This window comes from Meles meles, chromosome 15, assembly GCF_922984935.1.
Source record: "Meles meles chromosome 15, mMelMel3.1 paternal haplotype, whole genome shotgun sequence".
In the NCBI taxonomy this organism is placed as follows: domain Eukaryota; kingdom Metazoa; phylum Chordata; class Mammalia; order Carnivora; family Mustelidae; genus Meles; species Meles meles.
Genome location: NC_060080.1, coordinates 20,802,864 through 20,830,402, shown reverse-complemented (window position 1 = coordinate 20,830,402; position 27,539 = coordinate 20,802,864). Strand labels below are relative to the sequence as shown.

The following is a 27,539-nucleotide window of genomic DNA, read 5'->3' as shown; positions in this document are numbered from 1 at the left end:
ACTACCCTTTTTTTTTTTAACCCCCCTCCGTTTGGACTACAAGTGAGAGACAAAAATAAATTAATCCTAAATAATAATTTCTTTTTAATGCTCCCTATCTCTGGGTTTCTCCTTGCAGAGATGACAAATCCTTCCCACATGCTTCTATCCCACAAACACCAAAAAGCAAAAAATCCCCCCAAAAGCAATGTTTATCCTTCCTTCTCTGCATCACTTCTCTATCTCATGCAACATGGTATCTCGGGGTATGGATTGTGTGGTATTGAACAGGCAACCCATTCTAGCTCCTGCTTGACCATCAGCTCCCTGCGGCCAGAGGTCCTGGGCCTTGTACCCCTCCTTTTATCCTGAGGCTCCAGGAGGTAGCCTGGTCCATTGTAGGCTCCAGCAAACGTTTCTCAAAGTAAACTGAGGTGACCCATGCATCATACTCACTGCCCGCCCCATGCCCCCCAACCCTGTCCTCCGTCCCTCCTGGTTATGGTTCTTCCAGCAGCGGGGCCGGTCCTCACTGGATGGGCTTGAAGAGCGGGCAGCTTGGTTTCTGCCCTGGCAGGTGGTGTATGGACGTGGGCCGGTGGGAAGATGTGTGTCCATATCACACTCGGTAGTACCCGTGCTAGTGGGGAAAGGAGAGAGTGACATGTGAGAGGAAGCACCCGAGGCTTCCCCCTAGAGGCCGACAGCAAAATGAATGAGAGAATTCTGGGGCAAGGGATGGTGGGGAAAGCCCGTGGCTTCCAGGAGAAGAGGGTCTGGGGCAGGCCTGGTTGTGGTGGGGCCTGGCTTGGGCAGGAGCTCCTGGGGCCTGGCTGCAGACAGAGTCACAGAGGGGGGTGGCCAGCTGGCAGGGCGCCCACCACCCTGGGGACTAGGCTTCTGCTCAACGCAGCTGCAGGCCAGGGGAAGCCAGTGGAGCCGAGGAGACAGCAAAAGGAAGCCCAGAAAGCCATCGAGAGAGCAACAAGGTGGAGAAAAGAGTCCTGGGTTCTCTTCTCATGTCTGCCTCTGACCAGACTGTCCCTTCTTACATTAGTGTCCCTATCTGTAAGGTGGAGCTAGTGGCTTTTGACCCACCTACACCACAGGGCTCCTGAGGCGGGCAGAGAAGATGGTGTGGGCCCTTGCCTCAGCCCGGAGAGCGTAGCACACGACACAGGGTCCCTGGCTGGTGACAAGTGCTATGTGAATCCGAGTGCTGTCCTGGTGACGGTCAGGCGGAGAGGTCTGACCCCAGCTTCTTGTCCTCTGTTCCCACCCAGGGCAAGCCTTCTACTCCCGGGTGCTGGAGAACTGCGAGGACGTGGCTGACTTCGACGAGGTAGGACACCCTTGGGGACCCCCCCCCCAAGTCCTGGCCAGGAGAGCCCAGGGCGGAGTGACTGACCCACAGAAGGGCAGTGTGGTCCCAGTCCATGGCTTGGTGCCCTCTGGGGCACTTTTGTTCTCCAGAGAAAGGGCCTACAGGTGTCAGAGGCCTGAAAGTGAGCCCTGGCTGAGGGCCCGGCCTCACTCCAACAAGAGGGGCTTCCCTCCCCAGTTCCCTGGGCACATGGAGGGCTCAAGCTAAGCCCACCTGGGCTTCCGGAAAGCCAGTCTCATAGAGACGTCACCCTTGTCAATCTAAGAGCAATCAGGCTACCTATCCCAGTCTGTCTCCCCAAAAAGCTATTTTTCCTTGAACCTCAGGTTCAGATGGTTGAGTAAATCATTTGCCCCTGTTTATGGTCTATGGGCACAGCCAATGTGTATGAGGGCGTTCAGCCATCCTGGTTTGTCTGGGACTGAGGGGGTTCTTGGGACACAGACCGGAAGGTATAAAATAGGAAAAGTCCTCATCTTACTCAGAAGAGTTGGTCATCCTTCATATCCTTTACCTACTTACTCCTCCAGAGAAGTAACTCCAGCTGGTCTCTAACTGCCCCCAACCATCAGAAAGGCACTGAATATTCTTACGTATGTCCCCTTTGGACTTCTGTGAACATTTCTCTGGAATATTCCCCAGAACCTGAAATTGCTGGCTCCTGGGATTTGCTTCCACTTAAGCTTCCTCAGCATTGCCTCAGTCTACACTCCCACCAGCAATGCATACGGATCCCTGGTTCCCAATCCCTATCTACACTTACTGGTATTTAGCTTTCTGACGTCTAACAGTGGTGTCTCGTTGTCCTTTTAGTAATACATTTAAAGTTTCCTCTTTTGTAAATTGCCTGTTCATATTCTTTGCCCTTTTTCCGTGTGGGTGTGGCTGTCTTTTTCTTATTGATTTGCAGTAACTTTTTATATGTCTGAAATATCGACCCCTTGTTTGGATTTAGAGACTGAAATTTCTCTCCATCTGCCATCTATTTATGAACTTTGTCCCCTCGCTGACTAGGAGTCCTTAATCCTGGTATGTTTTCAAGTTTTGCTGAAGACTTCTTTACACTCTTCTTGGTTACAGATACATTTCCCTACATTTTCTGATTTTATAATTGTATTTTTTTTCTTTTACTTTGTATGTGGCTTTAGAGAGGGGTAGAGTTTTATTTTACTCCATATAAGAAATCACTTTTCCTAACATCAATTTGCTATGCAATCAATCATCTTCTCACCATTTAGGGTCTATGTCTTAGCTTTCTATCCCATCCCTTTAATCTGTTTGTCTGTTCTTGAACTTTACCACACTGTACTCATTAATGTGGCGTTTTTGTATGTCTTAGTACCCAATGAGGCAAATTCCCTCTGTTTTCCTCTCCTTTTTTTGAGAGTGAATTATTTGTGGACCTTTATTCTTCCAGACAATTTTTAAATAACTTCATCAGGTCCTTCCAAAAACCAACTGGAATTTTGATTAAGTTCCATTGGACTTAAAAAATTAATTGAGGAAGATGTCAATTTTTATAATAATAAATCTATTCAATTTATCCATCATCATTTACTAACATTTTTACATTTACTGCAAAGAAGTCATATGATCTTGATAATTTTCTTCTCTTTTTTCAAAATTTATGTATTTATTTATTTATTTGGTGAGGGGTAGGTGTAGGGGCAGAGAGAGAGAATATCCAAGCAGACTCCCACTGAACAGGGAGCCTGACGCGGGGCTCCATCTCACAACCTATGAGATCGGGATATGCGCCAAAACCAAGAGTTGGATGCTTAACCAACTGAGCCACCAAGATGCCCCAAACTTGATTATTTTCTGGATGCTTTCCAGTTTTATTGTTATCATGAATGGTGTCTTGCTTTTACTACATTTTTTAGTTGATTATTGTTGACCTAGAGAAATGCTTTCTTTTCCTTTAGAAGTCCCCCTGTTACCTGACAAACTTGTTGAAGTCTCTTACTTGTTTTCATAGTTTGTTCTGTTTCTAATGTAGGTGATCATCTCATCCACAAAAAGAGGTTTGATCTCTTTCCTATCAGTCCTAGTCTATCAGTCCTATCCCCTTACTTCTTTATCTTTCCACAGATCATGGATCATGATCCCTAGTTCTATGCTGGACAGTAATGGTGATTAGTAGGCATCCTTTCTGTGCCTCTAGTATTAAAAGGAATGAGTGCGTTTAAAATTTTGTCATCATATATACTTGCTGTTATAGGATCTTACTATTTAACCCTGTCTAACTTGTCTGCTAAGAGTTTTTACTTGAAAGGGTTGTTGAACGTTCAAGTTTCTTCTGCATCTATTGAGACAATTACAACTTTGCTCCCTTAGTATATTCCATAATGTTATACTTTAATACAATATTATATTCAACTGCCAAATATTTCTATGCAGGATTTTTGAAGCTACATTTGTACAATTTTCATCTTTTGATAATGCATAAAATTTTCTGGAACAACATGCATAAAATAGAGACTTCCTTTTCCTCGACCTTTTGGAAGAACTACATGTAGAGGCATCTAAGTCCGGATGGTTTGGGGGAGGGGCCTCTTCAACCCCCTTTTCAATTTCTCTGTGTCTTCTTGCACCAGTTTTGGATTTTTATATATATACATATTTTAAAGATTTTATTTATTTATTTGTCAGAGAGAGAGAGAGAGAGAGAGAGAGCGCACAGGCAGAGTGACAGGCAGAGTGGCAGGCAGAGGCAGAGGGAGAAGCAGGCTCCCCCCAGAGCAAGGAGCCCGATGTGGGACTTGATCCCAGGACGCTGGGATCATGACCTGAGCTGAAGACAGCCGCTTAACCATCTGAGCCAGCCAGGCGTCCCTGGATTTTTATATTTTTATATTTCATCTATGTTTTCAAATTTATTAGCATCTATTTGTAAGATTTTAAAATTGTTTTTAAAATGGTTTTTTTGTGTGTGTGTGCCTGTAGTTATTTCCTCCATTTTATTCCATACTGCATTTATTTTTAGCTTTGCTCTGTTTTTCTTGGTCTTGCTAAAGATCTGTTTATCTTATTAATCTCTGTAAAGAACCAGCTTTTGGCTTCATTCATCTCTTCTGTTGTTCACCATTTCATTGATTTCTGCCTTTTTCTTAATTATTTCCCTTCTCCCTGTTTATTTTATTTTGTTCTGTGGCTCTTTTCCTAACCTCCAGAATTGAAGGCTAAGCCTGTTATTTTTAACTCCTTATTTCTTGATAAATGTATTTAAACATATAAATTTTGCTATGTATTAGCTGCATCCTACAGAAATTTATATGTAGTATTTTCATTATCGTTTTTTATATTCCTCTATGATTTTTTATATTCCTTTCAACGTTTTTAATATTCCTTTATGATTTTCTTTTAAAGCCGAGTTATATAAGGAATGTTATTAAGTTACCAAATGTGTATGACATGTTAGCTCCTTATTCTTTTTTTCATTTCTGGTTTTCTTGCATTATGATCAAAGTGTCCAATTTGTATGATACCGATCCTTCAGAATTCATGGAGACCTTGATTATGGCCTCCATTCATGGTCATAAATGCCCCTAGAGTGCAATGTAACTCCGGCTTCTTAGTTATACTATTCAGTTCTTCACCTTTTCTGCTTATTTCTCTCTGTTTGATCTATCAGTTTCAAAAACGATGGCAATAAAATCTACTTCTACAAATGCTGATTCGCATGTTTCTCCCTGTGGCTGTCAGTTGCTGCTTGATGTGTTTGGAAACTGTATTTTTAGTAAGTTCTATAGGCTCATGATGGTTGTATCTTCTTGTCATATTTTTCCTTTTCTTGGTACTTAATATCCCTCCTTGTCTTTTATGATTTTTTTGCATTAGTTTCGATTTTGCTGGATGTTAAGATTACAATGTCAGCTAATTTTGGTTCATTTGCCTAGTGTAGCTCTTTCCATTCTTTTATTTTCTTGGTATATCTTTGTTTGTGCTTCCATTTTCAGTATTTCTGTGCTCTTAAATTCAAGTGTCTTTTTAGGGGGTGCATTTTTTAAAAAAGATTTTATTTATTTATTTGTCAGAGAGAGAGAGAGCACAAGCAGGGGGAGAGGCAGGTAGAGGGAGAAGCAGGCCCTCCTTTGAGCAAGGAGCCCAATGCAGGACTTGATCCCAGGACCCTGGGATCATGACATGTGCCAAAGACAGATGCATAACCCACTGAGCGCCACCCCCACCCCCGGCAAGCATCCCTAGGGCATATATTCTTAAATTAAATTTTCTCTCCCAGCATGAGAGTCTCTGTGCTTTGATTATTTTATCCATTTACACCTATTATAGTTGGTATTTTGGCTTTTATTTCTATCACCACCTTATTTTATATTTTCCACTTACTGTCCTTTTTGTTTGTTTTCTTTTCTCCTTTCCAGCTTTCCATGGGATAGATCAGATTTTCTTTTGTTAGGTGAAAAGTTATACATTCTATTTGTGTTTTCAAGGTAGTCACCCTTCCTTGGTCACGTTTAGGGATCCCTGTTGATAACTGGAAAACAAACGAGTAATTATAGTTCCCCTATCATGACAAGTACTGTTATACTACTCTCCTAGTCCTCTTTGATTTCCCTACCTCAGCCCACACTGTCTAGGTTATACAATTTTCATTCTAGATTCTTACGAATGTGTGTTCTCTTTTTCTTTTTTTTTTTTTTTAAGATTTTATTTATTTATTTGACAGACAGAGATCACAAGTAGGCAGAGAGGCAGGCAGACAGAGAGGAGGAAACAGGCTCCCTGCAGAGCAGAAAGCCTGATGCGGGGCTCAATCCCAGGACCCTGAGATCATGACCTGAGCCGAAGGCAGAGGCTTTAACCCACTGAGCCACCCAGGCGCCCCTCTCCTTTTCTTTTTCTGTCCTAGCCTTCTTTTTCTTTTTGAGGACAACAATGGTCTTCACCAGGGTATCTGATCACCTTTACTTCTCCTATCTCTTGAGGCATCTTTTGGCTTTTTTTCTTCTTATTTGAGTATTTTCTCTAAAAGTAGTTTCAGTTTGGGTCTTTGTGTAGCCAAGCTTCTAAAGCCTTATAAATCTAAGAACAGTTTCTTATTTCTTCAAATTTGAATGAGTCTTTCATTAGATATAAAATTTGAGGCTCAAAGTTCTTCCCTTTACTTCAAAATACCAGTGCCTGTTGCTATTGAGAAGTCTGGTGGCCGTCTGGTTCTTGTACCTTTGCGTGGGATCGTTTCTTCCTCCCTGAGGAAGAAAAGTATAATTCCTTTATCTTTGATATTCTCAAATTTTATGATAATGTGTCTAACGGTGAGGTGTCTTATCTCTCCTGTTTTGCGCTATTTCGTGAGCGCTTTGCAAATCCAAGGTTTTTCATCTTTCATTTATTATAGAAAATTATCTCTATTTTTTAAAAATATTCCTTCCATTCAGTTTTCATATTGTTCTCGTCTCTGCCCCCCATGTTATCAGATGCTGCTACTTCGACCTCTAGCTGTTATTTCTTTGCTTTTAAATTTTTTGGTCTATCAGTCCTTTCCTACTGCTCTCTGAGGGAGTTCTTCAAAATGATCTTTCAATTTACTAATTTGTTCCCTTTTTTCTTAACATTCCTTGTTCTTGTTTTATATCGCTAATAAATGCCTTTATGGTCCATTTGGTCTAATGATTCTGCTCCCGTTGGTATATACTGTTCGGTGTCTCGTCTTTATAAGAAATGTCTCTCCAAGTGTGTGTTTCCTTTGGCCAGTTCAAGTGCCCCTGGTATCAGCTATGCTGTCTGCTGACCCATACTGGGGAAGCATCAGAGGTGAGCTGGGTCTGAGCCTAGGGGTTAAAGGGCAGGCATGAGCACCAAGGGGGGCCCAGTCACCATAGAAACAGGCAAGGTCTCATCTCTAAGCCTTTAAGGAGAAACAGTGAACAGAAAGCAGGCTAGATTTTTAACTAACAAATTTTGAAGTTGCACTGAGAGGAAGTCAATGAACACCTATTTTTTTTTCCATTTTATTTATTTTTTCAGCGTAACAGTATTCATTGTTTTTGCACAACACCCAGTGCTCCATGCAAAACGTGCCCTCCCCATTACCCACCACCTATGAACACCTATTTTTGTCAATCCTCATCCCAGTAGGGCTCTTGCCACCATTTTATCGGTAAAGGAGAAGGCAAGGATCAACCCAAGGCAAGGCCTTGGGGTCTTTTACTGACCAAGGGGTCAGTAAAAACAGAACTCATGAAAACTTCCTCCCACCCACTGTCCTACTGCCAAGCCCACTCCCCAGCCTCCCCTGGGCAGCCTCTATCCTCCCCTGACACAGGTCAGGTCAAAGAGGCTTTGGTCTCTCATTTCTCAAAGTTGTTTGTCTATTTGCTTGTTACTTCCTAGAATCTATATTTCCCTCTTGCTTCTAGAGTTTCTCGAGGTTGACTTTGGGGTGAGAATCAGCAGTCCTAAGTTACCATCTTGGCATGAAACAGGAGCTCTGCTGTGACCCCCAGAATAGCTTACCCCTTCTTTCTTGGGCTTTGCTTCTTCTCTTTGGCTCAGCTGGGGTAGGAAGGGCCTCAGAGCAGACTGTCTCCTCTGAACCTGGTATTTAGTTGAGCAGCCGCCAGGCTTAGGAACCACCCAGAACCTTGGCCTCCTCCTCACATTGGGCCCATCCCACACAGTGTGGCTATGTCTGTAGGCCCAGAGCTGCAAGCACAGAGAAGCAAGGCTTTGACCTTCTCTCCTATGCTGAAGAGTAACCATTGACCATCACAGCCAGGAGGCTGTGCCCTCCCCAAGAACAGTTCTGTTCTAGATGTCTCCCCTCCTGGCTGTGTGACTTTCAGTTTGTTTCTAAGCCTCTGTGACTCATCTGTCAAAGGGGACTGATGACAGGTATGAGGTCTCTTTGTCAAATGATAAGCAAAATGAGGGGTGATGGTGACAGTAGACCATGGCTACTTACTATGCCAGCATCTTGGCCTTGGACTTGCCCCGCTATGCAACCTAGGCTTCCTTCCCCCTCCCCGTTTCATCAGTCAGGGCCCTGAGAGGAGGGGTAGGTTGAATGGAGACTCAGTCCCTCACAGTCCTGCCTCCCTGGGCCTCTGCCCCCAGTCTTCCAGGCAGAGCATCTGATTCCCTGTTTCCCATCAAGTCTCCCTGGGGACTTGTCTGTCCAGGTCTCAGCTGGTGAGCAACCTGATGCCCCTTCAAAGGGCGCTGCCACCCCTTTCCATGAACTGCACCCTGGGATACCTGAGCCACAGGTATACATGACATTCAAAGTTAATCACTGTGTCCTTCCTCTCCCCAGTGCTGCCCAACATGGGGCAAGTGGATACTCAGTCCCTACCAGCCCCAAGCAAAGCACGGGGCCACATTTTGATCACCTCCCGTGTGCCAGGCTAGGCTACCCCAGAGGGGAAGATGAGCTCAATGGTGCTTGAAGATCCGTGTAGGAACTTCATGGGAGTGAAGCCTCTTCACTCTGGAAGTGAAGGGAGCCTCTGAATCTATACGGAGAGAGTGGGGAGGGGCCAGAAGCCAGGGAGTAATAGGCAAAAGCACATAGCCAGAGTCAGAGAGTAGCCCCTAGATGGGGAGAAGGGGTCCTCACTGGGGAAAGTCTGACCCACCCAGGAGCTGACTGGGAAGTTTCTGGTCATCACTGTGTGGAACCCACTGGCAGTTCATGGAATGGGGGCCCAGGATGCTGAGTGACTGGCAAAGCTCAGCGCTCCCCTCCCTCAACACTGCAGGGACTTGTCCATCACCTCCCTGGGGAAACCCCATCAGACAATCATGGCGGCAGCTTCCGGAAGCAGCACTGCTTCCTGAGCCGTCCTCTTCCGTGCAGTCTCGCCTGATGGCGAGGCTCAGGCTCAAAGAGCGTGTATCTTCCCAGGGGCTGGAAGTAGCAAAGCCAGGGCTCTAAGTCCACACTTCACTTAGATTTGAAATCTACTCTGGATGCAGCAGCAGGAAGCTGCTCCTGGGCCTGACCCCCCCCCCCCCCCACCACCCTTGCAAGGCCTTGTTTGGGGGTCTTCCCATGCCCCCTGCCACCACTCCTCCTTCTGAGAAGTGGCCAGAAGTCTGGCTGCCGCTGGCCAGCAGGGCACTCCTGCCAAGCAGGGGAAGCACCTGCACCCCTTGTCAGGAGGGCCCAGGGGCCTGCGTCAGCTCAGCCCCCAGAGAGAGCCTGAAACTGCCATCGTGCTTACACCTGTCTCCCCAGACTGGGGTGGACAAGTCCTAAACTTCCTTGCTGGTCCCTGGAAGAAACAGCCATCTGTGGTTCTAGAATAAGCTTGCAAAAAGATTCTCATCAGCTCCTTGCAAAACTTATGAAAATCTCTTGGCTTTTCAGAAAGTCTGTTTTCTTACGTTATTGTGCCCAGAGCTTTCGGGAACCAGCTCAGGGAGGTAGGTATAAAGCGTATCAGCCTAGGAGTCATGAGAATGGGTCTATGGTCCTCACTGAGGTATGAACAAGCTCTGTGACCTTGGGCAGGCTGCTCAACCTCTCTGGGCCTCAGGTTCCCCTTTTGTACAATGGGGAGATACTCCTTGTTCTGCCTGCCTTGTGGGACAGATGCATGGCTGAAAAATGAAATAAAAGACAAGAGAGCAAATGTCTCTTCCTTCTCTGCCCAGACAAGGGCTGCTGCGGGCTGGGCCGAGGAACCTGAGTGGGGAGGCAGTGGCCTTGGAAGAAAGACAATGCTTTGGACAACAATGGGTGGAAACAGAACCTGGATGGGGTGTCTCCTTTCCCTGAGGCTGGAACCTGAGACCCTCCATTTACCTACAGCTCTGGAGGGCAGGGGTGGGGGTGGGGACAGACTTTATGCCCGGCCAGCAGCAAGCAGAGACCCCTGCCCTGGGGGAACGAGAGTGGTCACAAGGTGCCCTGGGAGAATGAGAGTGGTCACAAGGAGCCCACCCCAAGGCAGTCTGATTTGGCCCTAAGCCAGGCCCACGTGGACCGGAGGCCACAGGGGAGGCCACAGCAGCAACTTGCAGGAATGAGAAGAGCTGCTCTATCCCGGGTACCTAGCGTGCAGCAGGATGGGCTGAGAGCTTCACACAAGCATTCTAACTCCCTGGGTTAGGATCATTCCAGGTGATAAGTAGCCATAATCCGGATTTGTACCCAATTCTACCTGATTCCAGAGCCTGTGGTCACTTGCAAAATGAACCTGCCCTCAAGGGGCCCAGTCCAGTGGGGAGATGGACCCAGTACAGACAAAGATGGACCATGGGTCTTCTGAACTCAGAAGAGGGAAAAGTCATCAGCCTGGGGTGGGGAGGACAGGGGCTGGCCTCACCTGCCCACTGCACTTGTACATGGAAGTCATGGGCTATGAGCTCCGTGGAACCAGGAATGCACCTGTCTTGTTCATCAGTGGCCTGGCACCCAGCACAGGGCACAGGGAATATTGCCAAAGGAAAGAATGAACAAAAGAATGAACCTGGGGTGCCTGGGTGGCTCAGTGGGTTAAGCCTCTGCCTTCGGCTCAGGTCATGATCTCGGGGTCCTGGGATCGAGCCCCACATTGGGTTCTCTGCTCAGCAGGGAGCCTGCTTCCCTTCCTCTCTCTCTGCCTGCCTCTCTGCCTACCTGTGACCTCTGTCTGTCAAGTAAAGAAATAAAATCTTTAAAAAAAAAAAAAAAAGAATGAACCCAACTTGAGTCTTGGGTCCTTAAATTCCCAAGATACTCTCTTTCCATTGAATTCTAAAGTTTTGCAGAATGTTCCAATTCACCCCCACTCCCCAAATCTGGAGGATTGTCCCTTTAAGTTCATCATCTTGCTGATACAGGATGGTTCCAGACCTAGTCAGTGATGAGGCTCAGGCTAATCCAGGTCATTCTCCAAACTGCATCAGGGAAAACTTTCCGTGGGTCCCACATCTCTGGGGCTGATAGGAGGCACAACTCTGTCACCCTGGCCACCCTGCCAGGTCAGGGCCAAGTTGTGAGCTGGCGATCTAGGTCATGGCTTCACATTCCCAGGGATCCTGAGGCCCTTCCTCTGAAGAGAGGTCCTCCTGTCCTCCTCCTGCCCCTAACACTTGCCACCTTACTTCTGTCAATGTTCCTATTATGGGCGGCAATTTCAGGTTTGTGTCTCCAGACCTATCCAGGAGCTCCTGTAGAACTAGGAAATACCCCTGCGTTCTGTACTGTACTTTGTACTGCCATGTACAAAGCCTGGCACGAGGAGGTGTTCAGCAAACCCTGAAGGTGCTCAGAAAACATTTGCCCTGAATGGGGATTGCGGGCTGGTGACATCTTGAGTGGCAGTGCTTGGCTTAGCTACTATCAGAGTCCCCCGGAGTGTCTGGAGGCTGATGTGGCGTGGAATCTGAAATGCTGTGTGGATTCCCTTGGCCCAGTCTCTGGCCCACCAGCATGCAAGGCACCTCAGAAACTGAAGGCACAACTTTGAGCTGTTGAGGCCATGGGAAGGGAATCATGCTGGTGCTGTTTCAGGCTGGAGAGAGGCCCCTTGTTCCCTGAAGCCTCCAGCAGTCCCTGGGGTGCCATCCCCAAGAAGGCCCGTCCTTGCCCTGGCTCCTGGAACTAACATTCACGGAGCGTCACTACTGTTGCCGCCATGTTGGTCGCCCTCTTACCCTGGGCTGGGTTCCGTGCCAGGTTCTGCGCTTCACCAGCCCCACAATCGGCCCAAGAAGCAATACAGTGACTGCCACCCTCCCTTTGCAGAAGAGTAAGCTGAGGCATGGAGAGATGAACTAGCCCACCTGAGCTCACCCACCAGCAGCCCAGGCGGCCATCTGAGGTCCACTTGTGGAATGCCTATTGTGTCCCAGGCCCTATGCCTAGTGGAGGGAGACCTCGGTGAACGAGACAGAACTGGGCCTGTCTACTCTGCTCCTGCTCTGAGATGCTCTGAGAGCAATGGTCAAGATCTCCCTGGAGCTCATGCAGCAACCGAGGGAGAGGGAGCCCAGCATCAGTGTGTGGAGAGGCAAGGCCTGGGGCATGGAGCCCAGCTCTGCCACTGGTGTCAGGCCTCCCTGACCTGAGTCTGACTCTTAGAGAGACAGCAGGGGGGAAAGTCACAGCCATCTAGTGCCGCGGAACAAAGCACCACATTCTCCACATTTTCGGGCTTCCCGTGATTCTGCGGTTGGCGAGGCTCAGCTGGGCGGCTCTGCCTCCAGTTGGGAGCGCGGTTGGCGCTGACTGTTGTCTGGGGCACCTTGCATCTCCCTGTGGCCTCGCCTTCTCTGGGCCCTCTCTCCACGCGCTCTCTCCAGCACGGTGGCTTTGACCTCTGTGCCCAGTTGTTGACTTCCGAGAGGGCCAGGCTCTTATCTCAACCACGAAGCTACATTACCACTTGTTAGCTGAATTTCTTTGGGCAAATCTTCTCTGAGCCTCAGTTCCCTCACCTGTGAATTGGGCACTGAATTCTAGAATATGTGCAAAATGTGGTGCCAATGCGGGATCAGCGCTCAAGAAATAAACATTTTTGGTGCTGTCAACCTAGAAGGATGGTCCGAGCCACAGACCCCGTCTGAGTGTCAACCTCAGCTAAACTCTCTGGCTTCGGGAGCGGGTGCAGGGTGGCAGGCCAAGCCCCAAGCTAAGTATTAGGAGACATGAGTTCCAATTCTGTCCACCACCAACTGGCTGTGTGTCCCGCAACACCTCTCACACCCTCCACGCTCCAAGGTCCAGAAGAAGCCCATATGGGCCGTGTTGCTGTGAGCCAGGGTTATTAACAAAGAGTGCTCTGAGAAGTACTGAATTCTACCCAGATGTGCTCTCCTGATTCTGAGGGGACGTGCACAGGTCCGGGAGCCCCGAGGCCCCCCACAGCCCCCTGCCCCGTGGTCCTATAGCCCTCCATACACGTCGGTACACATCACCCCAGCTGGTGGAAAGGAAGTCATGGCAAAAAGTGAGAAGACAATGAGAAATAACATTTTTTCTGGTAAAAGAGAAACAGGACATCAACAGACCAAGGCTGAAGACGTGGTTAGAGAGTGATAGAGGGAGAGGGAGAGACGGTGAAGGGTCAGGGAGGGGTGAGGGTCAGCCCCAGGCATTCTGGTAGAAAGTCCCCACAAGGAAAAGCAAAATAAAACAAAGTAAGTCATGCCTCTCATTTCTGCAGCGTTGTGTCCCTTACAAAATCCACCTGTACGATCTCACTGGGTTCTTCCAATAGCCCCGTGAGGGAAGTCTGGTCACCCTCATTTTATCCACGAGGGAGCTGAGGCCCCGTGCCAGGAGTGGCCTGCAATCCCAAAGCTAAGTCGTGGCAGAGCCAGGGCTGTCCTCACCGCTGTTCCAGAGCTCAGGAGGTATTTGCTGGGAGCAGGAAGCGGGGCTAGAAATAAGGCTCAGCCCAGCCAGGTGTGGGGGCTGTGTGGCGGGGACATGGATACCTGGGAGTTCCCCCATCCCATGCTGGGACCCCCAGAGACACAGTGAAATCAGTCTGATATGCAGCCTGGGCCGAGGGAGTGTTGAAAGCTTCCAGAAGGGATTCAAGGGTGTAGGTGGGATGGAGAAGCACTGAGAGAGGGACAGAGACTGAGACCCAGAGAGAAACTGAAGGAGATCAGAATGGAGCCGGTTAGAGCAGAAAGCAGGGCAGCCAGGAGAAGAGAAGAACAGAGAAGGGCAGAGAAAGGCATGAGAGATAGAAAAGGAAGAGAGCACGGAGGGGGGTCAGAGGCACAATGTGGCAGACTCCCTCAGGACTAGTCTCTTCCCACGTGAAAGCCCCTGGGGCAGCTTAGTCCCTGCTGTCCACAGTCACTGGCCCCCGACCCCCCCCATTGCTGGAGCATCTGCTCCTCCTGTCCCCTCCTCCTGGGGCTCCTTCCTGGAAACACTGAATGTGGTACATTCTGGAAATGGCCCCCCATGCCGCGAGTCCAGGCCCTTCCTGCAGAGTCTCCCATGCGGGCAGCCGGCCCAGAGTCCCCTATGCTCTGTTGGCACATCTGCCCATGGCGACCAGCTCCGGATTCCGTCACCACTCCCTGCCCAGAAACTGCACCCCAATCCCTAGGCAAGTCAGTGCCTGGCGGTGAACAAGCAGAAGTCCCAAGCAGCTTCCTGCTCTGAGTCCCTTTTCCTCAAATTGACTTCTGCTGATCTTTCGAGTTCCCTTCATTCATGTCTCGGCTCAGCGCCCCTTCCTGTCCTGGCGCCGCGGCCACAGCGACCCCCTTTTTCTCCTAATCTTCCTCTCCTCCCAAAGTCAAGACCCCACTCTCATATCCTCAGGTGGAGCAAACACCCACCCCCTTCATCCCACAGAAACCGAAATCTCAGAGGCTCCGCAGGCCTCTCCCGTTGGCGCTGTGGCTGCTGAGCTGGGCCTCCACGAGCTAGCTTATTTCCCTGCAGCTCAATTAAAAGCAACTTCATTAAGAAAACCACACATTTGGCTGGGCTGGAGGCGTGCAGACAGCAGGAGCAAAAGCCACTTTACGAGGCCTGTGGGCCCCGGGCTGGGCTGCCTGCTTAGACCACCCGTCTGTGTCCATATCCTCCAAAGTCTTCCCCAGGCCCCTCTGAGAACCTTCTCCCTCCCTGGTATCCATCCCCCACTCCTTCCGATGCCTCTTCCTCTCTCACCTGCCCACTCCAGCTGAATCCTGCTTGGGATTGAGAGAGCAACGTGAGGCCATTTCCCCCAGTCAGGCCCTGCCCACACCGTGAGGTGACCTGCCAAGCTGGCCCGGCGCCCCTCACCAACCCCTGGGCCGCCAGTCTGGGAGATGGAAGCTTTAGAATGGCTCTCAGGACCCACTCTCAGAGGCCCCCAGGGCCTACTCGGCCACCGACAGAGTTTTCTGAATCGTGATCCTTCTGTGAGGCCTGCGTGTGAAACAGAGAACATGGGAGCAGCCCGTTGGGTTGGAGGAAAGACTAAATGAATTAGTGCACCTAAACCACTCAGCCCCTCAACGTTTCAACACGATGAAAAGTTCTCTACAAATGGCAGCTATTATTAAGATTACTGTCTTAATACTACTTACACTATCTTAATACTATTACTATCTTAATTCTTAATACTAGAGCTATTGTTCAGGTCATTATTAAGATGCCTATGGTGATTGTTTATTTCTCGCCTATTGGGCAGTCTGGATTGGGAGGGGAACAAAAATGATACGAGTTTGGAAGTCACTGCCTTCCAGCTGTTGTGTCAAAATCCCCGTGGTACCATCTCTCAGCAGCATCGTGAGCAGAGCGCAGAGCTTTCTGGTCGTCTTCCGTTATTTACAGTCCAGCCCAGGAAGGCTTGTCATTCCAGTCCAGCATCTTCTCAGAGCCCGGGCCTGGTCTTCTCCCTTCTGTCAGGCTTGTGGTTCCAGACCCCGAGTGGGACGGGGATGACGGCTCCGGCCCTCGGCATCCTCTGCCTGCTCCAGCCAAAGGTGGGGGACATGGTCTGATTCTGGGGGCCTTGCCATGGACGTGGACCCTCCCTGTGGTGTGACAGCCTGTCTGGCGAGCTCCAACCAGCTCTGGAGGCTGTCAGCATGGCCGGCCTGTAGACGCGGGCTATCTCAGAGAGCACCGTGTGGGGGCTCCTGTGGGCAACCTGAGCACGGCTCCCCACATGGTACAGATTCCCAACCCAGGACACCTGACTCCACCCCACCTCAGCTCCCGCCACGGGGCGCAGAGCCCCACAGCCTCACCCAGGCTGAAGACCCCCCATCAGAGGGCCGGCTGGGATGGAAGGTCAGCAAGCTTGCTAAGCCTGGTTCCCCACAGAGCAGAATGGCCTCGACCTCTCTGAGCAATTCTTCTAGGAAGGAGCCGCAAAACCGCTGGGCCTAGGATAGGACTGTTGGCGTCTTTCCCTTCCGCAGTCTTTACACCTCAGGAAGAAAGAGCGCTAGGGTACAGTTGGGAGTGAGAGGCCTTTGAGGAAGTTCTGAGGCAGGAGCCTGGTTCAGCCTGTTGGCAGCTCTCTTTAGAGGATGGGGTCCTTAGCATGTCTAGCCTCTATTTTGGGTCCTCCTTGCCACGTCTAGGGCATCAGGAAAAATCCCACTCAACTTCCTGCTCATCATTATTATCGATTGAATAATGAAGACAAGATCAGATCATGATCTCAAGAGTCCTAGGATCAAATCCCGTGTCGGCCTCCTTGCTCAGCGGGGAGCCTGCTTCTCCCTCTGCCTCTGCCTCTGCCTGCCACTCTGTCTACCTGTGCTCACTCTCTCTGACAAATTAATAAATAAAATCTTTTTCTAAAAAAATGAAGCCAAGATAGAAGTGGCGAGGGTAAATTAGAAACAGCATGCTGGAAACAGGCCGCCCCTCCTTTGTGGGCCTGACCCTAATAACAGTAAACAGCTGAAGTCTGTCCCCAGAGTTAACATTGCCAGTGTGAGGGGGTGATCTGACCTGAACGGGGGGGAACAGGACCTCCCGTTCAAGGCAGAGCTTGAACTGGCCAGAATGATTCCGGGAGGAGAGCGCTGGAAGCTTACAGCTCCACTCTGCACACAGCAAAAAGCAAGCCCATGCCCACGGTCTTTTCTCTTATCCCGGAGCCCACTCCATCCTGGTCACACCACCCACTCCTGAGTGTACCCCAGGAACTGGGCTGAGACTCAGAGGTCCTGGTTAGCCCTAGGTCCTTGCACTCACCATATGACCTTGAGTAGGTCCCTGGACCTCTCTGAGCGCCATCTTTGAAAGAGGAATGGGTCACAATACCCACGTTACCAGGGGGTGGTTGGAATTAGATGAGAGTCTAGGTGTGGACTTTATCCCTGTGGAGCACTGGTTCGATTCAGAGGGCCACCTTACCGGGGATCTGCCTCCTATTCCTCATACCCTGTCGTTTCCTTCTAAGGCCACAGCTGTCTCTCTCTCCCTAGACCTTCCGGTGGCCAGTGGCCAGCAGCATCGACAGCAATGAGATACTGGAGATTCAAATCTTCAACTACAGCAAAGTCTTCAGCAACAAGTAAGTGGGGGGTGGGAGAGGTGGGGCATGAAGGGGTTAGGGGCCTGCCCTGCTCTTTGGGTTACCCTGTCCCTTGGGCTTAAAAAGGGCGTTACACTCACAGCCTAACCTGGATTGACTGCCGAAGACCCCCCTCCTTGCTCTCTCCTGTCGTCCTCAGAGTCCCTCAGCCCTCCCAACCATTGTCAGCCAAGAACACCCTACCCTCCCATTCACTCCTTCTGTCCCCAGCCCCATCTCAGCTTCCTGTTCCCTTCTTTAAGTTTCCCGCTTTACACTGTCCTGGGTGACAGTTACCCAGCAGAAGAGTTAACAGAAGGGTGGATCATGAACTCCCATAGATCATCAGCAGCCTTGAGGGCAAACTTGCCACATGCCCGGAGACTGAGAAGCTCTGAGACAATCTGGTGCAGTGGTTTGGGAATCAGGAAAGCCTGGTCTCAGATTCTGAGCTCAGTCAACTACTGTGTGACCCTGAGCTGCTTACACAGAATCTCTCTGAGTTCAATGTACCAGCCTGTAGGAAGTAGAAGTATTTATGTCAAAGGAAACTGTGAGAATTAAATAGATACCCATTCATTCATTCATTCTTCGAAATGTTTACTAAGTGCCTACCATGTGTCAGGCTCTGAACTAGGCGCTGAGGATAGCAAGTGCCCACCCCCACGGGGCTTACATTCTTCAGTGAAGCATACCTACTGCATGAGCTCTATCACTACTAAGGTTTCATTTAAAGCAGTTCCCATCCGTCTCTCTGGGCAACAAGAAGAATTCAGGATGATTCGAACAGTCTGGAATGGTGGCTAGGTATAATCAATGTAAAGTCTCATTTGGAGATTCAAAACCAATTGTTTTTATACCAGCTAGAGGGGGTCATGGCTGAACAGCAACATGTCCAGAAAAGCCTGGGGATGCTACTCAATGAGAGGGCAGTATTACTTGACAGTGGGAGGAGACTACAAACAAAAGAAAAGCTGACCTAATCCTTGCTCATATTAATAGAAGTAGATCAATCAGAGAATAGACGAGAGATGAGGTTCCATGGTCTTCACGCTGGATGGAGAGAATACTAGTAGGCAGCTCCTTAGATTGGAAGGGACTTTAAGTCTGATGAGGAGATGAGAGTCTCAAAGAGAAATCACAGAGGACATGCCCATCCATCCATATATCTATCCTTCTGTCCATCCAGTCATCCTTCCATCTATCCATCCATCCATCCATCCATCCATCCTCCATCTACCCATCCATCCATCCATTCATCCATCCTTCCATTCATCTATTCATCCATCCTTCCACCCATTCATCCTTCCATCTATCCATCCATCCATCCTTCATCAATCCTTCCATCCATCCATCCTTCTATCCATTCATCCTTCCATCCACCCTACTATCCATCCTTCCATTCATCCCTACTTCCATTCAACCTTCCTTCCATCCATCCTTTCATCCGTCCATCCATTCATCCTTCCATCCATCCTTTCCATCTTTCTATCCATTCATCTTTCCATCCGCCCATCCATCCATCCATCCATCCATCCTTCCTTCCTTCCTTCCTTCTTTCTATCAATTCATCCATCCTTCCATCCATCCATCTTTCCATCCATCCATCCATCCATCCATCCATCCTTCCTTCCTTCCTTCCATCCATCCTTCTATCAATTCATCCACCCATCCATCCACCCATTCATCCATCCATCCTCCATCCATCCATCCTTCCTTCCATCCATCCTTCTATCAATTCATCCACCCATCCATCCTTCCATCCATCCTTCCATCCATCCATCCTCCATCAGTCCTTCTATCTATCCATCCCTCTATCCATTCATCCTTTCATCCAGCTTATTGTCCATACTTCCTTCCATTCATCCCTACTTCCATTCATCCTTCCATCCATCCATCCATCTATTCATCCATCCATCCTTCTACCCATTCATCTTTCCATCCATCCATCCATCTGTCCATAATTCATCCAACCATCCTCTTATCCATTCATCCTTCCATCCATCCTACTGTCCATCCTTCCTTCCATTCATCCCTACTTCTATTCATCCTTCCTTCCTTCCATCCATCCTTCCATCCATCCCCCATCAATCCTTCTATTCATCCATCCCTCTGTCCATTCATCCTTCCATCCACCCTACTGTCCATCCTTCCTTCCATTCATCCCTACTTCCATTCATCCTTCCATCCATCCATACATTCATTCTTTCATCCATCCATTCATCCATCCTTCCATCCATCCTTCTACCCATTTATCTTTCCATCCATCCATCCATTCATCCAACCATCCTTTTATCCATTCATCCTTCCATCCATCCTACTGTCCATCCTTCCTCCCGTTCATCCCTACTTCTATTCATCCTTCCTTCCATCCATCCTTCTGTCCATCCATCCATCCATCCACTCTTCCAATCACTCATCAAACATTCACTAAGCAAATATTCTGTACCAGACAGACACTGTGCTAGTCACTGAAGGTACAGAAATGAGAGATTAAGTCACCATGCCTGTCCCCTAAGAAGGTTTTCTGCCATTTGGAAGAGGGAAGAGAGATGTGTGCCCAGAGGCAGGACCAGGACCAGGCTGCATTGCTGGGAGACAGTAGACAGCTGAAAGGTAGCCAAAGCTCTCCAACCAATGAGCTGTTGGGAAGTAGTGAGCTCCCCATCACTGGCAGAGGCTGAGCAGAGAGTGGACCACAATGTTGTGGAGGGGATTTCTGAATGGGAATTTTTGAACTGGGCCAAACCACACATGGTTCAGTGATTCTGTGATTTTTATGGAGAACCCACAACATCTCAGCTGAGCATGGGGTGTGGGCTTTTCAGGCCTGCTGGCAGGGCCACAAGGGAAGATGTTCAGGGCAGAGAGGCTGCCCCTTGGCCTCTTGGGGTATCGCATCATTCCAGCAGCTGTGATAGTATCCACAAGAGACACCCACCAGGTGCCCCCAAGATGAAGCAAAACCTTCTTCCCTAGGGGGAGAGATTGGGTGACCTCTAAGGATAGAAGAAACTAGAACAGAAGGGACACAGACTGAAGTGGGTGTGGAAAAGGAAGAACTAGAAGCCAAGAGCCAGGAGAGACATTCAGGCACCCCAGCAGGGACCTACAAGCAGATGTCAGAGCTTCCAGGAACCCAAGAACATAACCAGTGCAACTCTTGCTGCACAGATGGGGAAACTGAGTCTTCAGAGAGGCTACTGAGGCCCCTGGACAGTGGCAGGGCTGAGGTTAGGATTCCTGTCTTCCTTCTCCTGGACCTCCCAGAAAACCAGGGCATGTGAGCATGGACACCACTGACATGATTGAGATTAGGACGTTCTTTACAGTGAAAGGCGCTAGAGTCACCAAAATGCTGGAGACCCTTGGAAACATCAAAACGCTTGCTATAAACAAATCAGAAGTATTTGTTAAATTGGGAAATTGAATACCATCCCAGTGAACACACTGAAACTTTAGGCTTCAATTAGTTGTTCTGAAATGCCAACAAGCGAGAATTCTCTCCTTCTTACTCTCTCCCCACCCTCCCTGCTCCACCCAAGAGGAGGCAGGAAACCCCTCCAGGGGAAGTCTGGCCTGGTGGGAAAGTGTCCTCTCATTTTCTTGGAAAGAATGGGGAAAGGAGCGGCTACCCTGTAAAGAACACAAGGCTCATCCTGACACAGGCCAGCTTGGGGGTTGGAGTGGGAGGCCAGGGTGCTTGGAGTCAGCGGGCCTCAGGTTCCCCACCCTGGAGTCGCTGGGCTCCTTCTCATGAGGCAATTGAACTGAGGGGGAGCCTCTGGGGTTTTCACTGGGCTTAGCAGCCAGCAAAGCTGCTTGCCACTTGGGACAGTGCCTGGCCCCTAGCAGGCCCCCGATGACTTTGTGGAATGAATAAATGGGTAAATGCCCCATGGGATCAGGAGTCAGAGGGTGTGCAGGGTGGAAGGGTCTGGAAGCAGAAATCCAAATGATCCTTCTTCTTTGAAAAATTCAGGGCACTCTGAAGTGAGAGCCAACTCACACGATTGAAGCATTTGGGGAAACTGAGGTAAAGGAAGCTGGTATGAGAAATAGAGTTTATGGGCTTGATCTCATTACCCCCATCTCAGAGAAAGAGACTCGTTCTAGAAGCAGATGGTGGTTTGGGAACTGGCCCTTCCCCAGTGGTGGGAGGGGCTGCCAGGAGGAAGCAAGTCGTGATCAGGCACGAGGAGACCCCAAATCTGTCCAGCCTGCCTTGAACACGGTCCTCCTTCAGGAACCTCCTGTGAGGACAAGGTGTTGGGTCCAGAGGATCTTGTGTGTCCCCCTTTCCCTGTCCAGAATCACCGGTGGGGAACCACCTGCCACAAGTGCCGGTCTCCTGGGACTTCTGAATAATTCAGCAGCCAGGAGAGCAGTGGAGGCCTGGCCAAGCCTTGGGCACTTGACACGGGCTCCCAGGGGAAAGCGATGAATTATTGACGGGTCCTGGTGCCTGACTGCCGCTCTGTTGTGGTCAGTCTCTGGGCTCATCCATGCCTGAGGCCCCCTTCCTGCTACCCTGCCCAGCGCACCTGGCCACTCTGGGGGCCAACCCAGCCTCCTGGGCAGCTGTGGGCCATTAGCGGGTGCCCTTTTTGTGATGGGTAACTTCAGTGGACCACCTAAGGGAGGCTATCAGAGGACAGAAAGTCAGGTCCCAGCTCCTTCACCTAACTTGAGGAAACAAGCCCAGCAATCCTTGCCCAGGATCACACAGCAAGGGCAGGGCAGGGCTGGTCTTTGAGTCAGACCTCTTGACCCCCAGGCTAGAGTCCTTCCCAGAGCACGAATGGCCTCACACCTCCACTTTCCAGAGAAAGGACCCTGCTGTCCAAGGTCTCATGAGCCCACCTTGCCCGGTCACCCTGGGGCGCTCGGCCTCCCAGACAGCTTGTCTGTGCTGACTCCCCGCCCCCCCGCCCCCCCGCCACCCAGAGGAGAGGCAACAGGCAGAGCTCGCTACGTCTGCAGCCAGGCTGGTCATATGGGGGCCAGGGCAGGCAGGGAGCCCACACACAGGCTGGAGCTCGGTTTTCTGCACCAGCTCCCTCCCCAAAGAATGTCTAGGAGAGGGTTTGGGGGTGACATTCTGTGGGAAAGAGTATTAAGACGCTTGTTTTAGGGGCGCCTGGGTGGCTCAGTGGGTTAAAGCCTCTGCCTTCGGCTTGGGTCATGATCCCAGGGTCCTGGGATAGAGCCACACGGCGGGCTTTCTGCTCAGCAGGGAGCCTGCTTCCCTTCCTCTCTCTGCCTGCCTCTTTGCCTACTTGTGATCTGTCAAATAAATAAATAAAATCTTAAAAAAAAAAAAAAGATGCTTGTTTTAAAGCTGTGGGGAAACTATTGGGCATTAAAGCCCCCCCAAACCACCCCCTGGGTCCCAGGGTCCTAGCCCCACCCTCTGGGCCCCAGACAGACCCTGGCTCCATGAGGCTGTGCACCTGCCCCCAGAACCTACCCTGCATGGAAGACCAGCAGCGTGTTGGCCCTCTAGACAGCAAACCCCATGGTCATGGTCACTGAATGAGGAGGGGCAGGCCTCTGAGTACGACAACGTCAGAGGGCTTTCCCTTGGCTGCTCTCACGGCTGCCCAGCGAGGCAGGTAGTATTACCTCCTCTGAGGAGATGGGAAGAAAATCAAGGCTCACAGAGGTTGGAGAGCTAGCCGAAGTCACACAGCTGCCCACAGGGCGAACCCACCTCTGTCTGACTCCAGAGCCCAGCCACTTTCGGCTGTCCACACTGCTCTTGTTAAGGAGGGCACTTAGTCTGCGTGGGGACAAGTCTCAGACCAGGTCGTGCTGAATGCGGAATCGGCCAGGAGGCGGACCACATAGTAAGTGTGATGAAAGCAGCGAGAGCACCTGTGGGGTGGTTAGATCCCCGTCACAGAGTGTCTAGCAGCAGGTGGAGAGCACGAGTCGGGGAGGATGCTGAAGAGCTCTTCCTTGGTGAAATGCTGACAAGCCCTCCTCTTGGGCCGTCTGAGTCTAAGGTCTGAGACTGACCTCAGTGAGCACTTACTTGCGCGAGGCTTGTGGGGGTGGGGGGGAGGGCGGGCAGGGAAATGGCTCCATCCTGCCCCCTGGGGGTCTCTTGTTACATTGCAGCATCTCTGCCCACACTCAGCAGGGGCTCAGTGGGTCCTACTTGCACTAAAAGGCCCCTTGACAAAGGGCACTAGTGGACAGGGATTCTCAAAGGGCGCTCCCCCAGCGGGCGTTATCAACACGACCTGGAAACGTGTCAGAAATACCTATTCTCGGGCCCGCACCCTGCCACATCAGACTCCAGGGCTGCGAGGGGGGCCAGGGGTGACTGGGAGGGGGCTCTTACCGGTTCCCAAGAGCAGACGGTGCCCCATCTCCATGAGTTCAGTGACCCCCACGCTGGAAGCTTGAAATTGGCCATGGCGGGAGTGTTGGCAGCATAGACATGGTCAGGAGCTCCGAGTCAGGACTGTCCTCTCCCAGCCCGTTGCTAAACAGTGCCCGCCACAACCAAGGACGGGGACGTCCCAGTCATTTCTGTTTTCACAAGTCCTCCGGAAGATTCTGTTTATCCTGAAGTTCAAAAACCACTGATTTAAAACCAAAAGAGGTGAAGCTGCCCCCAAACCCGCATTTTTTCATAACGACAGTCTGTTAGAATGTGTACACGGAACGGGGGCTGCGAGACCACCGCCCTCCTCGTGTCGTAAAGACGAAACTGGGACCAAGGGGCACCTGCTCCAGCTCCCCGGACCCCTTGCCTGGACTTCTCTCTGGGCACAGCCCCCAGTGCGGGAGAGGCCAGGACACCGCCAGGGAGGAAACCTCCACTGGGTTGGGCCTGAGAAGCACCCAGAAACCTGGGCAGGCTTTCCAGGAGAGGAGTGGCAGGAAGAGTTTTGCCCTCGGGGAGGCAGGACGGCTGCTGGATAGGGCTCTGAGCCCTGGAGGGAAGTATTTCACATTTGTTCACGAGGACTGCTCGCGCCACTTCCTCCCCTCACACAGAAGGGAGGCTTCTTCTTCTTCTTTTTTTTTTAACAGTATCCACCCTCCATGTTCCTCAGGAGAGAACAGACATCCGACATGTCTGTTAAAGTCAGAATTCGCCCCATGCCTCACATCGCTTGGGTGGGCTGTCTGTTAGCTGCGTCCCTTCCCACTTTCTCCGACTCACTTTCCTCCTCTGTAAATCAAGGGCAGCACCGGGGGACCCCAAGTCCCCCCTGGCTCTCACCTCTCACCAGAAACGGTTGAACTTTTTAATCTCCCCTGTGGAATCACTGTGTGAGGATATTGCTCAGTACCCTGTTCCCTCCCAGAGCAATAACCTTTAAAGCATAGGGGGAAATGGGGTTCAAGTCAACTCAGTCAGCATGTATAAGGCACCTGCTGCTGTTTGTTAATTCAGCTCGCAGATACCGAGATCTCCCGTGTGCTGGAAATGTCAACTAGAGGCTGGAAGTAGGAAACATAGCTCCCCCCCTCCCCGCCCAACCCCACCCCCCGGAGAGGCACCCAGCAGAGTGACACCCCTGCATACCCATCAGACCGCTTCTGGAGTGCTGGCGACGTGCTAGGTGCTCTGAGGAGCTCAGCCCTCTAAACAACCTGGAGAAGCAGGGATTACTGGCTCCCCTTAAGAGAAGCCGGACTGAGAGAGCCTGGCTGTCAGGGAAGCAGGTAACGGGCTGGAGTCGAGCTAGGCTCCCGGTCCCAGCTGCCGACCGCCGGACTGTGCTGTTCGTAGCACAGAGCTCCCCTCCCTGCCGTCATGTGGGAATGTGGGGATCCTGCAACCAGATGTGCCCTTGCCCTCAGGGGGCCTGTGGAATGCGGGTGGTGAGCACTGCGGACTCTTCAGGGGACCAGGGACCCGGTGGGGTCGGTGGTGGGTAGAGACCTCAGTTGTGATTAGGGGGCTGGAAGGCAGCAGAAGGTATTTGTGTGTTCAGAAACCTGCGGTCCTTTCCCAACAACCTCCATGCTGGGCATCTGGGCAGGGGCTCAGCTGAACCCCAACTCCACATCCTCAAGGATCACAAGTCAGAGCCCCGCTCTGAGGACATCTCCCAAGGGGATTCACTGCCCATGAGCTCTCCCAGGGAAATGGGTCTCGCACGTACAACCACTCACACTCATCAGGGGCCACATACCCTCCCGGACATGCTGCCCTGGCCAGGACCAGCCCTGGCCCTGGGTCCACCTTCTCCAAGCTTAGCCTGGAGCCTAAGCACGCCCTCCGTCCCTCCAGCCCCCTCCCCAGCCGGTCATAGCCCTGCGGGATGGCCGTTGCTCGCTCTGGCCTCTTTGTGAGGAACTGCCACGTCTCCCCTGCCATCCCCAGGCTCATCGGGACCTTCCGCATGGTGCTGCAGAAGGTGGTGGAGGAGAAGCACGTGGAGGTGACCGACACACTGATGGACGACAACAACGCTGTCATCAAGGTGGGTCTGCCCCGGCGAGTTCCCGGACTCACCCTGTGTGGGGGCCCCTGGGAGCCTGCTTCACCTGCCTCCTCCCACTCCTCAGGTGGTCGGGGGGAGGCTCCTAAGGGGTGGCGAGGGGAGGCAGGAGGAGGAGACTCAGGTCAGATTGCCGGAGCCCCTCTGCCTGGGGGCACAGTAAGGTCTGCGGTCCCAAGGCAGGGACAGCATCTGAAGGCCAGACTGAGCCCTGCTGGCCACTCCAGAGTACAGTCTTCACTCTGCACGCCTGCCCTGCTGCCTCTCTAAGTTCCTACTCCGTGAGGGTAGGAACCTCGTTTCCTACTCCCATTGTCGCGTCCCATCCAGCACTTCCAACGTGAGCACACGCGGACTAATGACGCCCGGTCTGTAGGCACTCGGCACCTGTCCTCACAAAGCAAGGAGATGAGTCAACCTGGAGGCTCTGACCCGAGCTCTGCTCTGATGCGTTTGTCCCCTTTGGCTTGTTCGTGTCCACTCACGGGCAGTTCGGCTGTGCTGAGGAACACAGCCCCCGAGCACGAGCCCCTTAGGCTACCAGCTGTGTGACCTCCCATCTGCAAAGCGAGCAACATAGTTGCTTCACAGGGCTTGTTCCGAGGACTAAATGGGAATACACAGATAGTGCTTAGAAAAGTTAGGCACCTAATAAGCGCTCCATAAATACATAAAATCACATTGGTAACTGCTATTTCCCGACCTCCGTGTACCTGTGTGTAAAGTGGGGTTATACCGTGGTTCCCTCACCTGCGTCCTGCATAATGTATGGCCCTATGTGGTAGCCAGCAGGAGAGCCTCAGAAGGCAGGGCTGCAGCCATGGGGAGCCAGAATGGAAGGGATCCCCTGTGAGAAGTGCCCAGGGTGGAGCAAAAATTCCCACAGTGTCCTGGTGTCTCGAGATGCTTCTTACAGAGAACAGGAGGACATTCGGGACTTCAGAGCTTGGCCCCAGCCAGGCTGTTCTCTCCACAGGCAGGAGTGGGCAGGGGGACTTCTTAAAGTCAGGAGAGCTCAGCCACCCCAGCCAGGGGAGAGGGGATGCAGACCAAGGTCTAGACACCAGTGGGAGGCAGTGAGATGAGAGAAAAAGGAGGCAAGAACGAGTAGGCAACACAATCCGTGCTCTGTATTTTTAGAATCAGGCTGAGGACTTACAGAAGATCTAGCCCATCTACCAACTCTCTCTGCTACCCATTTTGTGGATGGGAACCCTGACATCCTGGATGGGAACTGAATTCAGTGGAGGTCAGACAGCTGGTCAGCAACAGAGCCAACACTGGGACACGGCACTTCCAATCCCGGGCCACTATTCTCCCGCCACACCATCCGTGGTCCCGTGAACAGGGCCATAATGGCTCAGTGTGAAGGACATGAGGCTTGGGGGTCAGCCCGGCTGGGCTCAGATCCCAGCACCAGCACATCCTAGCTGTGTACTTTGAGCAAGTAATCTACCTTCTCTGATACGTTAGGCAGGGTAAGTCGAAGTGTTAAGAAGATCAAATGAGTTTGTAGTAAAGCATTTTAACATGACACCTAGCACAGTGAAGGTTCAGAAAATACGTATAACTTTCCCTTCCCTGGGGGACTCAAAGCTTGGGCATTCCGAAGCCCACGTGCTGGACGAAGGCTGCCCGTGTGGGTGGCAGGAGCAAGTCAAGCCCCAACCTGTGAGGACAAGCAAGCACCTCTGGGGGACAGACTGACATCCATGCAGGCCAGGGAAGGGACTAGAATGAGCCTTCCCCGTGCACCGGGGA

The 27,539-nt window shown here is 51.1% G+C and overlaps 1 protein-coding gene across 1 annotated transcript in view; it reads left to right on the top strand.

Annotated features, from left to right (window-relative positions):
• Window positions 1–27,539, top strand: part of OTOF (otoferlin) — a 92,887-nt gene that overhangs the window by 13,748 nt on the left and 51,600 nt on the right. Inside the window, 3 exon segments of the mRNA XM_045978640.1 lie at window positions 1,263–1,321; window positions 17,222–17,310; window positions 25,661–25,760. Coding sequence (XP_045834596.1) covers window positions 1,263–1,321; window positions 17,222–17,310; window positions 25,661–25,760 — 248 coding nt within the window.